Source organism: Ceraceosorus guamensis (assembly GCF_003144195.1).
Source record: "Ceraceosorus guamensis strain MCA 4658 unplaced genomic scaffold IE81scaffold_6, whole genome shotgun sequence".
Lineage (NCBI taxonomy): Eukaryota > Fungi > Basidiomycota > Exobasidiomycetes > Ceraceosorales > Ceraceosoraceae > Ceraceosorus > Ceraceosorus guamensis.
Window position 1 is genome coordinate 507,212 of NW_020290001.1, and position 14,632 is coordinate 521,843.

General features: G+C 56.5%; 4 protein-coding genes across 4 annotated transcripts; 3 read left to right on the forward strand and 1 right to left on the reverse strand.

Annotated features, from left to right (window-relative positions):
• Window positions 1-196: 196 nt before the first annotated feature.
• Window positions 197-1,941, forward strand: IE81DRAFT_344986 (hypothetical protein; the record flags this gene model as incomplete). The annotated part of the gene is made up of 7 exons (XM_025515867.1): window positions 197-202; window positions 315-369; window positions 496-586; window positions 732-790; window positions 866-919; window positions 1,055-1,567; window positions 1,691-1,941. 7 exons carry the CDS (start codon window positions 197-199, stop codon window positions 1,939-1,941), a joined length of 1,029 nt encoding a protein of 342 aa, XP_025372458.1.
• A 742-nt stretch (window positions 1,942-2,683) lies between these two features.
• IE81DRAFT_336368 (PLP-dependent transferase) lies at window positions 2,684-4,934 on the forward strand. The gene is made up of 6 exons (XM_025515475.1): window positions 2,684-3,467; window positions 3,560-3,567; window positions 3,651-3,896; window positions 3,988-4,085; window positions 4,190-4,603; window positions 4,682-4,934. The coding sequence occupies exons 1-6, from the start codon at window positions 2,997-2,999 to the stop codon at window positions 4,816-4,818; spliced, it is 1,374 nt and encodes a 457-aa protein (XP_025372459.1). The 5' UTR covers window positions 2,684-2,996; the 3' UTR covers window positions 4,819-4,934.
• A 218-nt stretch (window positions 4,935-5,152) lies between these two features.
• IE81DRAFT_320486 (hypothetical protein) lies at window positions 5,153-5,653 on the reverse strand. Its single transcript, XM_025513044.1, has one exon. It carries the CDS (start codon window positions 5,501-5,503, stop codon window positions 5,231-5,233), a length of 273 nt encoding a protein of 90 aa, XP_025372460.1. The 5' UTR covers window positions 5,504-5,653; the 3' UTR covers window positions 5,153-5,230.
• Window positions 5,654-10,047: 4,394 nt separating this feature from the next.
• IE81DRAFT_211696 (hypothetical protein) lies at window positions 10,048-14,497 on the forward strand. Its single transcript, XM_025510974.1, has 2 exons — window positions 10,048-10,333; window positions 10,408-14,497. The coding sequence occupies exon 2, from the start codon at window positions 10,474-10,476 to the stop codon at window positions 14,431-14,433; it is 3,960 nt and encodes a 1,319-aa protein (XP_025372461.1). The 5' UTR covers window positions 10,048-10,333; window positions 10,408-10,473; the 3' UTR covers window positions 14,434-14,497.
• Window positions 14,498-14,632: the final 135 nt, after the last annotated feature.

A 14,632-nucleotide genomic window follows, 5' to 3' on the forward strand; every position in this document is an offset into this window, starting at 1 on the left:
GTGGTAGAGTCTGCGTGGCGAGGGGGGTTATACAAGTATGAATCTTCTCACGCATCCTCGCTCCCGTCCCCTTCTTCTCCTCACCATCACATCATCTGCTTCGGTACTCTTGGTCCTTCAGACTCGTACCTGCAACCCTCACTCTTGCTATTACAAAGCACCCTTGCACTCTCACACATTCCCACAAGCACTCAAAATGCCCGTAAGTCGCGCATCGATTCCTTGCCCCCGCTCATGGAGCATGCGTGCGCGCCTTGCGAGTCGCCATGCTGATTGCTTCTCTGACGCTCATGTATGTTCCTGACCACATGTAGGCTCAAGGTGCCGATGCTGCTGGAATCGCCTCTGGCGAGATCTCCGTCGCTGACAGTGAGTAGCAAAGCAGCCTTACTCAAGTCGCCCTCAGGGCTTGGTTTGCGTATCTGCTTGATCACCTCTTGTGAGCTGTTCTGACTCGTGTACGCTTTTGCCTGTCTGCCCTTCCTCCTCTTGTAGTGAAGGCTCGTGCAGCTGAGAAGACCACTGGAGCTCAGGCCGGAGAGCGCCGCCGCTCTTCCGTCGCGACCGAGAAAGTCAAGCTGAACAGGTGCGTGTGCGGGCGAATGGCGGGGATCCGAGAGAGAGGCGAGAGGACTGCGAAGGGGGATGCACTCCAGAGGCGCTGACCATTTCTGCCTTTCTTGGTCTTCTTTGTGCGCACTTCTACTGTGCTATTTGGACACGACCTGCAGTGGTCACTACATTCCCCAAGTCGCGCTTGGTGTCTACAAAGCCCCCAATGACGGAACCAGTGAGTGCAGAGTAGCGATCGGGCGCGAGTTCTGACTCATATTGACTTTGGCTCTTCACTCTTCTCCACTGTTAGCCGAGGACGCTGTCAAGTGGGCTTTCGAGGCTGGTTACCGCCACGTCGACTCTGGTGAGTGCATCAGAGCTGACTGGCGGGGCAAGGGAGAGATCCGCAGGAGAGCGATCTTGCGAGATCATTGAAACGCTTTGCGAATCAGGGTTGTGGGGTCAAGTCATCTGACATGCTACTGTCTTTTCCGTACAGCTGCACGATACATGAACGAGGAGGCTGTTGGCCGTGCCATCAAGGAGTTTGTCGAGAAGAGCGGCGTTAAGCGCGAGGAGCTCTTCATCACCTCCAAGCTGTGGGACGCTGACCACGAGCGCGCAGCTGAGGCCATTGAGGACTCCCTCAAGAAGCTGCAGCTCGATTACATTGACCTATACCTCATTCACTCTCCCGGAAACCTTGGCCCTGACGCCCGTCTCAAGGCCTGGAAAGATCTCGAGGCTGCCGTCGATGCCGGAAAGATCAAGTCTATTGGTGTGTCCAACTTCGACGTCGAGGAGCTCGACCATCTCTTGGCTGTTGCCCGCATCAAGCCTGCCGTGAACCAGATCGAGTCTCACCCCTTCTTCCAACACGAGGAGCTCCGCGAGGCCACCATTGCTCGTGGTATCCACGTTCAGGCTTACTCGCCCATGGCCCAGGGCGCTGCTCTCGAGCGCGAGGAGATCAAGGCGATTGCGACCAAGCACGGCAAGTCCCCCGCCCAAGGTGAGTAGAAGCGTGAAGCGCGTGGCAAAGCACCTCTTTCGGATTCATCGGTGTAGAGCTCCCGCGTCATGGTGTAGTGCTCTCAAGACTGATCAATTCGCATCTCGCATTTTCTCCTTGCAGTCTTGTTGCGTTGGGGTCTGCAAATTGGCAACATCATCTTGCCCAAGTCCTTGACCCAATCTCGTATCGAGGCGAACGCCGAGCTCTTCGACTTTACCCTTGACGAGGATGACATGGCCATCTTGAACAACTTGGACGAGGGTATGAAGATGGGCAAGCTGGGCCCCGCAGGAACCTCTGCTCCTGGCTCTCGTCGTTCTTCCAACTCTGGCGGCGTCGCCGGTGGCAAGCTGCAGATGACTTCCAGCTAGGTCGTCGCCCCTTTCAAGGCTCGCATCTGAGAGAGGATTGTGCCCGGACCACTCGTCAAGCCATAGAGCGAGATGGCAGCGTGCGACACTCGCCTTCTCCCTTTAGAAAGCTCAGGCGCAAGGGTTGTGGCTCTTCTGACAAAACACACTCACACATCATCATCGCTTCTTTCTCTCCCCTCTCCACCGCCTTGCGGGGCTTTCCGTTCCACGGCTCTTCACGGCCCAAGTCATTACACATCGCTGTGGTGTACGATTAAAGCGACTCTTTCGAATCGAAATAAAGTAATGCGAGCGCTGGAAATGTGCCTCCTTGTCATTTGACTGTAATTTACTCATCCTTGACAAGAATCGAGGCGCTCTTGCAAGTTGCTGTGGACGCGCACTGGATCCTGATGCGCGTATCAGGACCAAATTATCAAACGGTCAAACATGCTCATTGATTGGCAAATCTTACCACTCTGATGCGCTCACGCAAGCGAAAGTCGAGCATCATTGAGCCTGTGATAATAGCCTTTGAGGTTGAAGAGGACGCATGTGTACACTCGCTCGTGAGCTCGATTGATCGACTCAAGACTGCTGCATGGTTTCTCTTCGCGGCTAGAAGCGGGCGCAAAGCGGGGGGCCTCCGGCCTTATCGCGCCGCCGTCCGTGCGTCGCTATGCGAGCTCGGCGAGCTGATTGATGAGCGCGTGTTTTGATTCGTGATTATGTCGGCTTAATTGATCTGCTGGCTCGCACAGTCACGCGTTCAACTAAGTCGTGAGTCGAGGGGAGCTTGGTGCGTAGCCACGCAAGTCACACCTTACGTGGTATACATCGTGCTTTTCGGATCGGCTAGGTAAGACAATCAAGAGTCGTGAGATCAAGGAATCGCTCGAATTGGCGCGCATCGGCGACCGCATCACCAAGATCATCTTAATTGAGAAGAGCTTGTTGAAGACGTGGTTGTATAGCTAGCTGCTTGGGAGCAGATAGACCACCGAGGGATTTGGGACTTCGAGCAGGAAGCCACGTGAGAAGGTACCACGAGAAAAGTGCAAGACCACGAGAAGATGTCAGCCTCCTCATCGTGCTCCAAGCTGAGCTACAAGCTGAATAAACACTTGGACCAGGACTGTCCAGCACCTCCAGTCTCGCTGGGACGGGCTTGGGCCGAAGCTTATCCGAGTGAGCAGTCGCCTTACAAGACCTCGACGCACGAAGCGCAGCAGTCCGTCCCAGGCTTGTTGAACCTGGCACAAGGCGTGCCGGGCCACCTACCCTCGTCTGGATTGTTAGAACGGGTAAAGCTGGAGCTGGGAAAGGATTGCATGGCTGCTGCGAGCTATGGACCTGTTTTTGGAGCTCCTGAACTTCGAGCGGCGCTGGCTGAGGATATGAACCAGAGGTACGCTGTGCAGGCAGAGCAGTGTCGCATCAACGTGCAAAACGTCGCCATCACAGCTGGTGCGAATATGGCTGCTGCTGTGGCTTTTCAGGCCGTCGCCGGTCCTGGAGATGCTGTCGTTCTACCGACTCCATGGGTGAGAGAGATGGATGTGCAGACGGCTTGTTGCCTCCTCGCAGCTCGATTGCTTGCTGATGACCTGGCTTGTCTTTTGCAATTCCGCGACAGTACTTCAAGTGAGTGAATCCTACTCGCTCGTGCAAGAAGATGTGAACCCATTCATTGACCTTTGTTATTGTCGTTTGCTACCACCTCGCAGTCATCAGATGACCCTCGCTTCTCTGGGAGTGGATGTGATAGCACTGCCTACCAGCGCACCTTCCTTTGAACCGGATCCTTCTTCATTTTCGACCTTGCTGAAAGACGAAGCAACCAGCAAGCGCATCAAGGCACTCGTGCTGGTCACACCTAACAATCCGACTGGCGCCATCTACTCTGAGGAGGTGCTTCACCGATTCGCAGATCTGTGCAAAGACAGCGGCGTCGCTTTGATATTGGACGAGACGTGAGCTTATCTGCGTACGATCCCTTTCACCCTCTCACGTAGTGAGACCCTGCTGAGCTGACATTTCCTCACGTTGCTGCTCGATGATCAGCTACCGAGATTTCCTGCTCGACGAATCTGGCGCACGTGAAGGTCAGGAGGTATTCAAGCGACCTCACTCTCTCTTCAGCAGACCTGACTGGCAAGCTAGTGAGTTGAGCGTAAGGGGACCCTGCTGGCACAGCAGGCTGACATCCTCCGATCGGCGTCTGAATTTTTCTTTTCACTGGTCCCCACGTCCTGACCAACCTCAGCAATCATTCACATCTACTCTTTCTCCAAATCTTATGCGATCCCGGGGTGGAGGCTGGGCGCACTCGTCGCTCACGAGGCCTTGCTGGCTGGAGCGATTTCTTCGCAGTCCTTCGGACCCGTAGCCAAAGCGCTAGACAATTATCAGATTTGTCCAGCTCGCATAGACGCTCAGCGTGCTGTAGCTTGGGCTATTCACGATAGCAACGAGAAGACTTGGAGGCTGCAAAATGCAAAACTTCTTTTGGCTCGGCGCACAGCCTTTCTTGAGCTCATGACGGCTGTGGAAAAGAGTGGATGGAAAGTGGAATGCACTGGCGCTTACTACGCCTACGTCAGCCATCCGTGGGCACGCGTCAGCTCTGAGACCGTAGCAAAAGAATTGGCACAGAGGGTAGGCGTCGTCGTCCTTCCAGGTGAGTGTGCTTCGCATCTCTGGAAGACATGGCCTTCGACACAATGGCCGCCTGACTTGGCCCCCTTCGCATCTTCAGGTGCTTTCTTCACGCCTGCGCAAAGCCGAGAGAGCGCTGCGCAGCGACTTAGATTTTCCATCGCAAATGTGTGCATCGACCGACTGCAAGAGTTGCCTGCGAGACTGGAGCTGATATCTCAAATGGAGCTCGCGTAATGCATTGCTGTTGCTTTATCGAATCCAAGAGCAAATCACTCAATGCTCGCGCTCCAGCAGTGCGGCTTGAGCATGTCCAGTATCGGAAGCAGCGGAAGTGGCTGGGTAGCTCGGCGAACGCGACGTGTTCCCCGGTAGGTATCGCACCACTTGCGCATCAGAGGCCTTTCGTAAGCTCTCCGCCGCCTGCGCAGGATGATCAAGAGTCCATGATGCTTCAAGTCGTTCACAAAAGGCCTTCGAGCAAGCTGACAGCCACCCACGCGACACTCAATCACGAATGAGAGACTGCAACGTGACCAACAGACCAAAAATCGAGTTTGAGTGACATGATCGCGCGCAAGCATTTACACCTGTCGCCGCGCAAACAAACGGGACGCGCTTGTACGTCATCTCAGAGCCTTCGCCTCTGTCACGAGTCTGCTAGCCATGGCGTACTGCTTGACTCGTGACCTTGTTCGCCTTCGTAATGGTGAATGGTGACGTACACATTGCTGAAGCGCTTGATCCGCAGTGATGCTGCTGCAGCTAGGCGGAGCATCTGATGTGGGTCCTCAGGATTTGTGGCGGACCGAGACGGCTCCGAGAAGCACCGAGGCTCCGGCCATGGTGGGCTGCACGCGTTCGCTGCTTTGCCCGCGACTATCAGTGTGAGTATGCCTGTGTACAGAGATGTGGGGAACATTCACGATTCATGGCCGGGGAGCTTGGCTTGTGTGTGGCTTTTGGAAGCGTCGTAAGGAGGAGCTTTTGAGCAGTGCTTCAACGTTGCGCCTTTGTGTCCGACCCTTGATCGCGACATATACTGATGACGAGGTGGCAGGCTCGTTGACGGATTTTGCTGACGGTGAAGAAAGAGGCCCTCAGCAGACAGGTCCACACTCCTTGTTTGTGCGCACGCACTCTGCTTGCTCGCCTGCGCAAGCATCAGCTGGCGGGCCCGGCAGTCGGGGAAACAACAGTCCGGTCCCGGGTGCGTGCGGACCAGTATATAGATGATGAACACGTGCTGCTGGGCAGTGTGCGAGAAGTGGTGCCGCGGCTTCCGATTGCTGCGCGGGAGAGATAGATAATGGAAGCCTTAATTCGTGATTGGGATGCATCATCGGCAGCTGCTGCACGCCAGCTGCTTTCACCGCCGAGACATCCTTACATGCAAAGAATCTTGAATGCAACTATGTGTCTTGTCATGCGCTGCTGTAAGGCCATGCGTTCTGCCGGCATCTCGGTGACTGCAGAGAGAGTCCAGAGCGCTCATGTCTCGGGGTCGCACGACAACTTGCTGCTCGATCACAAAGGCCCAGAACCACCAGCACTTGCTTCGAAGGGAAGCGCAAGATTAGGCTTTTGCGTTGGACAATCACGAATGTGTGCCTGCGGTGATTGTGACTTGCTTTTCGCGAGTTCGCACGCATTTTGGACGAATCTGAAAATGTCGAATGTACCGCGCGTGAAAGACCGCAGTGTAATCGCGCCGCCACAAAGCGCGGGGCAAGTGCCTTTATCTAGGCGTCTCGGTCTCACCGCGGGCTCTAGTGCGGAGAGGCGTGTCTGGGTGTTCAGCTGGGTGCTCCAACTGAGCTTGAAATGCCTACTCATCGATTAATTTCTCTCAACGTGTCTTGCACCGTCAACTCCGCTCTTCGTCGCTCGACGCGAAGCGATGTCGGCGAATATACAGCACGTTCCAAGTGGCTGACTTGCAGCACGCGCGTTTCTCTCGATCACGGACCATGAAAGCGACTCATTGACTTGATCATCATCGGCAGGTGAAATGATCATTGATTTCACCTGCCGACGATGACGAGAAGAGAAAGGAAATACGCTTGTAATTGCGTCAATTGGAATGCTTCGAACCGAAAGGCGCTTGCAAAGGTGTCGAGGGCGCATCTCACGTACGCTTGCGACCCTGCTCGAAAGAGGTCCCCTCATTTCGACCTCGCCTCAGCTACCCAAGCCTCGGGCTCTGGGTCGTGTGACAGATCTATACGAAGGTGTGAGAGTTGATCTACTATTCGAGGTCCCCGGCTCCCGGAAATGAGGCCCATATAAGTCTCATCTCATGGGTGCCTGACATCCGCGACGAGCGAGCCGGTGCCGGCGGCTATAGTCTTCGAACAATCTTGAGAATCTTGAACCTTGCGCCGTAAGGCTGGCATGGCCCGGCGCGTCAAAAGCTATGCAAAGGAGAGCAGCAAGCCGAAGCAGCCTTCATCCTCGTCAGGAGAATGTTGCGGCGACGCCGCGCGTCGATAAGCTACATGAATGTAATCACAATTCAATGAAGCGTGTTCATCCCGGAAGTCCGTTCGAGATCTGACAACAGCGTGATCGCGCTTCCGGTGTTAATAGCCCGTACTTTCTTGACTCGAGACTCACAGACTTTGGACTCATCACCAGGGCTGCGCCCATACGTGCATTCCTGATGAGGTACTTTCTGGTACACGAAGTACAGAGTCAGTCGATGACAATTACGAGGCACGAATGTCTGCCTGCTGCGTGCGACTCACGACTGATTCAAGATCGCATGCACCTCCCGGCCGCGCTCGTGCCATGTATCGAGCTGCATTCAAATTCACGATTCGTGTTTAAAATGGTCATTATAGTTGAGAATCAGAATCAAATTTGATGAATTCTCCGCCTCAGCGCGCGCAGCTTCGTTTTGCCTTCATGATAGTCGTGAGTCAGTGACTCTGACTGGAGCCTCGGTCGCGGACTTCCCCACAATCCATCGAACATATATTTGCGAGGAGAGCAAGATTGCGCTCACAAACGTCTCATAAGGACATGACTGCCCACGCAGCATCGCGCAGCGCCGCAGGGTGTATGGCCGAACATGCAACGCCATCGTCTCAACTTGACTCAGACTCAAATTGAGACGAGACGCAAAATGAGGGGTTGCTGTTGGTTTGACGAGTCGCGCGGCAATAAGAGTCGTGCGTATGTGGAAGCGCACGCACAACAACATTCACGATTGCCTGAATACAATTCTTATGCACGCTATGCATCATTGCTGAAGGAACCAAAACGCGCCCAAGGGCGGTGCAAGCTATATAGGGCGACATGTACGCACGCGGCACAACAAGCATGCAGCGACTGCCTAAAGTGGTCCGGGGCACCACACGCGGACCTACAGCATTATTCGACGCTTGGGCCACGAAGTACATCTTCAAGAGGATCTCACCCTACTCCAAGTTCAGCGGTATGGGCTTATTTAGATTCGCATTCTACGTGAGCATTGTGGACGAGATGAATTGTCTTGACAAACGAGAACAAGTGGTGGCAGCAACGCGCGCGCGTGCCTGCCAGTCTCCTTTTCCTGTCGGACCTTGCTTGGCCGTTGGTCATTCCGCACTTTGCATCGGCTGCGATAAATGTGGCGCTTCTTGCATGAAATGACACCATCCAAGCATCGAACGCGTTGACCTCGCGAGGCGTCCGCGGACCTCCAATTCCTGCAATTGACAAATCAAGTCGCCGTGCCAGCCAATTGCCCCAAGAATCACGAATGCACCGCCCGGCAACAATGAAGCGGCTGTGCGGCAGACTGCTGGGCACAGATTAGTCGATCGGCGCCAGACACAACCGTACAACTCCGGCTTTTGGAACTTCATCCCACACCGCTCAGGCCCGAAGCAAGAAGCATACCGAGGCTTGGCCTGTGCAGCCACACTACTCGATCTCCGTGTATATAGGCAGCACCGAGCAGCATATACACCCAACAAGCTATGTAGGAGCGAGCCATCACGCAAAGAGCCGCACTACCGTAACAGCTATCGATCACAATGAGGGCCATCGAGGTGAAAAGATGCTGCGAGAATTGTAAATGATGTCGAATATATATGATGCCTATCGCTTACACCTAGGGGCGGAGACGAGCGATAGCAAGTCGGGCTCGGCGTCTCTTAGCGCGTGCGAGACACCTGCTTTCATGTCAACCCTTTTTCGGCACCCTTGCCCCAAAATGAACCCTGGAATGATGGCGGGCTCATATCGTCGCTGATGATGGAAGACCGCTGTGCATGAATGCTCTGCTCTTTATCAGTTCGTTGCGCCCAATTCTATGGCTGAGCCCGCGCTTGCGGAGGATCTCAAAATGATTCCTGACGAAGCCTGAGCAAGGGGTAGCGGTCGCCTTCGCCTCGACGATCGGGAGCGAGCAAAGAATCATAATATTGGGCTGCACGCGGCATCATCTCACGGCAGAGGGATCAGCCGGGCCCCTCACAAACGCGTCGTGCGCGCGGGGTTGGGCGCGCTCATCGAGAAAGTGAAACACCGCTGAGGGGTGGTTGCCGTTCCCGGCAGCGCAGTCATTGCAGTCACGCAGAAGACGACCCACAAGCGTGCATATGCAGCCTTTGTATACATCCGCCGTCGCCTAATGTGGTGGGTGCACTGCCTTTTGCAGAAGCGGCATGCATGGAATTCCAGCTCCGGTCCAGGCACGACGGGATTGATTAGACCGATGTGATGCGCTGCTGCTGCTGGCTATTATTACATGTTCGACTATTTGACCGACCGGATCTACGAGCCACCCGACCGCGTACAAGCACACTCGCACTGCGCCGATCGCTGCGTCCAAACGCAAAAGAGGTCGGACGCATCAGATGAGCATAAGCGCGCATTTTGCTTGGATCTCTTCGACTCGTCTCTTGAGTGCATTCGGTCAAGATTGCTCGCGCGATTGATGAGCTGTGTAGGTAGCAGCTGATGTGTGAGTCAATAATTTGCATTTGAGCCCGCTCGCTCCGCGCTTGCGCCTTTCGGCGTGCGCAGACACATCGGATTCGTATACCGTATGCCTCTTCGCGCCGCTCTTCAGGCTCCACCGGCAATCTGCGCTGCGCTGCTCTGCTGCTTGCAGGCTGCCGCATCAGCGCGTCAATCAGAATAGCACCACTTTGGCTCGGCAGCACCGCGCGTCGAAGCTCTTTCAATCGCGCTCGCGCTGCCTCTTCAACCCATCAACACACCGTCGGGGAGTACGAGAGAGAAGTGGCAAGCAATCTGACCTACTCTACCTCGATCGAGCATCCTATATACTTCCTTCATTCGCCACGCGTACTCTCGTCTCTACTTCTCTTCCAACCCCCACACATCGACTAGACGCCGACACCATCTTTGCGCCATTCATTGCCATCCATCGCAACTCTCCGACGCGCGTACCTTCTCAGTCAGGCATTTGTCTACTTCGGTCCCCTTTACGAGACAAATTTGCTTCGTCCTGGTCTCGGGCAACCTCTGATTTAGCTTTTGCCTATCTCGCCACGGCGTGGCGACCGTAACGTGCTTCTAAACGATTACCCGAAGCGAGCCGCAGCGACCAAGTCGAGCGCCGACTCCCCCTGACTTGCTACGTCTCCTAAAGCCCATCTGAGCACCACCAGCTTCCTGTCGCGACGCGAGGCAGCCGGTCCTCGTCCTTTTCCACTTTCCAGTTCGTGAGAAAGGGTACTCGAGACCCCTCGGCACGCGATCAACGGGATTGGCTACCTCTTCGTTCCACTGGTAAGTAAGTCTGCCCGCCTGCGGTACCTCCCTTCTTCACACGCTACAGTGCTGACTTTACAAACCGCTCTCTGGCAGGGTGTCCTACCGGCATACCACTTGCTCCTCGTATGAGGTGTTAGAGTCAACATAGGGCTTGTCACGATGCCCACTCTCGCCCAAAGGCAGAGAGCCGCGCATCACGGCATGGTGGCGCCTGGACGTCCACAGTCCTCCTCCTCATCGACAAAGGTAGCCACGACAGGCAAGACTCAAGCGCAGTTCACCACCACGGCACCCGGAGACGATGATGCCTCGTCTTCAGACGACAGCGATGAGGACCTCGCCTTTGAGATGGACGGCCAGGAACTCTGGGCGCAAAACTTTTGCGCGACCTGCGATTGTCTCATCGAGCCCGGTGCCGGCGTTGGCGCCAAGCCATCTGTACCCGACGGCGACGCATCCAAGTCTACTGCTGCAATGACGCGCTCTAACAGCAGCGCATCGACGTCTTCGACAATTGACCGCGAAGACCATGTCAATCACGCAGCCGGCCTCAAGAGCAAGAATGGCACCATTAAAGGACGGCCTTTGTCCAGCGAAGTCGCCAAGGCGGCCAAAGACTCCAAAAGCACCGCAAACGGTCTCAGCAACGTGAAGCGAACATCCTCAGCCGGTCGTCTACACGCTGTCGGCGGCGGTGCAGGCATGGGCACGCACAAACGGACCGGTAGCGCTGCTAGCAGGCTGAATGCTCTTAGCGACTTGAAGCCCACTACCAAGCTCAATGCGCACGAAAAGTCGAAGGGCGTCGAGAGCGAAGGCAAGAGGAGTCCAGCACTATCGCGTCGGAGCTCAAACGTCAGCACGACCTCTGGGGACAGCGGTCGAGACAAGAGTGCGCGCAGCGGCGAGTCATCCCCAGCAAGCTCGTCGACTGGCCTCCCTCGCACCAAAAAGGGCGGGTTGCTTGGGCCGCTCTCACCCGCCATCCTCAAACAGGAAGCGGAAGCGTCGAAGGCACCTAAGGCGCCACCTGCTTTGTTCTGCTCTGAGAGATGTCGGCTTATTGATGCCGACCGTGCTTCTGGTCTGGGCGAGCTGGTGCAATACCTTTCGCAACCTTACGAGCCTTCCGCGCCCCACGCATGGGCGACTTCGGGCTGGGGTGCAGCGGAGGTCACTCCTGAAGGCACCACAGTTTTCCCTACGCGACCTTCTAGTCTTGCCAGCGCTCCAATGATGGCTTACAGTGCCGGATACGGTGGATACGTCTGCACTCCAGAGAGCGAGTGTTGCACATGTGCAGAATGCCTAGACAAGCTGAGCTCGGGTGGTGGAACGGTGCCCAGCGGCGCCAGCGACACTACAGAAAGTTCCGCATCCGCCTCCACTGGCTACATGTATGGTCAGCCTGGTCGACAGAAACAGCGCACGAAAAGTGGAAGAATCATGACACCCCACGGACTGCAGGGTCACGCCGACTCCTACTTCTCCATGGTACCGACCAGCGCTGCGCGACCACTCGACGCACGTCGATATTCTCCATCTCAGACAGGCATCATTGACGCAATCGGGAGTCGCAGCACTGCTGAGGATCCAGAAGGAATGAGTGCCACTATTGGCAAGCAAACGAATCGTGTTACCACAGCGCCAAGCGATCCACGCAGTCGGCCCTCTACTACCTCTGAGGATGCTCCAGGGACGGCGACCACCGGCACTGTCACGCCCGCTACTACTATTGTAGCGCGCAGGAGCCCCACACATGGCCTCGATTCGCTTCGCTGGAGCACCGCGCTCGATGGCTCGGATACCAAGCGCCACGGCAACGGCACTGGGTCGTATGCCGAGTCCAGTCCGATGAGACTTCTTCGTCACGGACAGCACCACTCCCAACCTTCGGTCGAGCACTCCAGTGAGCTTGCGCACAGCCCATTCGCGTCCGTCGCTCTAGGCACCAGTCAAGCAAGCAACGGCGCGGCTACAGAACTCGGCTCGAGCGTGACGACGCTGAATCATAGACTGCAAGGCACGACGATCTCGCGTCGACGAGCTGCCGGTGGCCGCGATGTCCCCTCTTCGCTCGTTCTCGCAGAGGGGGACACCGAGCACTCAAATAGCGCTTTTACGATCACAGATAGCACAGACTCAGCGGTCGAGAGTAAGCAGGCCTCTACTCAGCGGAACAAGCACGCGTCGGGAGATCGCTTGAGCAGTAGTCTGGGTACACCGTCTGCACTCAGCGCCCTCAAGCAAGCCGCTGCTCGCACTGCTGCCATTGCTCCAACGCTGGCCGACCTGCGCGAGGGACACGCTGAGCACCACAGCGGCATCAATGGCTTCACGTCAGCAGATCGGGCTCATAGTCAGGCTCTCGCTGCTAGGCGAGCCTCAAGCAGCAGCAACTCTAGCTCCTCGACGAGTGGATGGCTTAAATCCCTTAGCTCGGCCTGGGCTACCATCCGAGGCGCTCCCTCAAGTAGCAGTCTCGAGACCGATGTTGACCAGGGGACAGTCCCTTCGTCAGAAGCACAAAGAGCGAAATCCGCCTTGTCATCCCGTCGAGGCAGCTCTAGCAGTTACAAGCGCGGCGAGCTTCTCTCTCCTGCAGTCGGCAGCTTAACAGCTCTCTCGAGTCTGGATGCTCAATCTAGAGGCGAAGAGCCCACGCCTACTCAAAGCCTCATCTCGCGGCCTGCACCGCATCGGGGTACTGTGCCAGCCTTTGCAAAGGACCTTGCGCACAGCGCCAACGATAGCGTGGTCGATGACCTCGCTACATCCGCCTCTTCGGGTCGTAGCGGCGGACGTCTTGGTGGCACTCACGAATCTTCAGCGTCCATGCAAACCACGTCCACGGACGCCACAAGGCTTTCTGCTGACGAGGAGGCTCGAAGGAGACGACGTGCGGAGCATCGATACCAGCGCAGCAAGGAGATCACCATGCTTCCTCCCCTCCTTGGGCATGGCCGCTCCGCCAGCAATTCAACGCCGGCAAATGGACGGCCACGTTCTGTGCGCGCCATGTCTGGAGCGGGAAGCGTTGGTGTTGTCGACCAAGCTGGACGCTCGCGGGCGGGCAGCCAAAGTCAGCTTCATATTGGCAGTGCAGGTTCTCAAATCGCGCCTCAGTTCTCTGGCCTTTCGCGTCCAACCACGCCTGCCTTCCGTCGCAGCCCGTATGGGTCCAACGGCGCCGATTTCCCTCCGGCGGTCAGCTTCAGCAATCCCTCTAGCCTTGGTACTTCGCCAAGACGAGCCGGACTCGGTTGGGGACCGATGACTGCAATCCTGCCTGCGCCTGACAGCCAGCATCCCGTGACGCATGGCCACAGCTCAAGCATTAGTCTTGGGCACGCTTTGCGACCTGGTGCAGTGCATCCTACATCCGCTCGACAGCACTCTCATCACCAGCCAATGCATCGCCACCAAACTCACCAGCAGCACTCTCATGTTCATGGACATGGTGGCAAATACGCGCACCATCGCGGTGCTGGACCAGTTCCGCTGGGTCACGTTGGGCTTCTCGGCGCGCACCCGCATGGGCAGGGGCCAGTGTACGGTCGACACGCCACCACGCCGGTGCGCAGCTCGACGCCGCGCGTGCCAGAGGACGGGGGCGAAATGAGCAGCGCTGCCTTTGCTGGAGCGGACGAAGGTCCCGCCACCACTAGACCGCCAAGCGTGATCGGCTACAGGGGCTCACAAAGTTCGCTGGCTCCACCTCGCCCACGCAGTGTTCTGGCCATGCGAGCCATCAATGGTGGCTCCATGACACCGCTGGTGGCAAGTCCAACGGGAGCTCCCCCCATGTCACCTGGTGGACCTCGAGCTGGCTCCGCCACTCAGAACACTCGCTCGAGCTCCGGTCAGCAAGGACGGACCTGGAGCTACGAAGCACTACCGGGCATGAAGACGTATCCCGTCCTCAACCTGCCAGGCCGCGTCACCCACGATCGCTACGACGAAGGCTGGAACTTGGGTGAAGGTGATCTGGAAGAGTTGATGACGGGTCGCCGCACACCAGCCCCAGCCTCCTCTGCGGAGCCAATCGCAGCGGAATCCGCCACGCACACGACACCTCATTCCTCGAGACGCAAGACTTTGTTCTACTTTGACGCTTGATACGCTTGCCATCCGCAACGAGCATATCACTAGGCATATCGAAGCCTTGATGACTATATTATTCGAGTCCAGCTCTTGGACATCAGTTTCTACTCTGTTTTGAACAGTTGTTGCGACTCTCCAGATATCATCCGCGACACACACTTATGACTCTTCCTTTCCCCTTCGCACCAGTCGTCGTGTACCAGCCACGGCACAT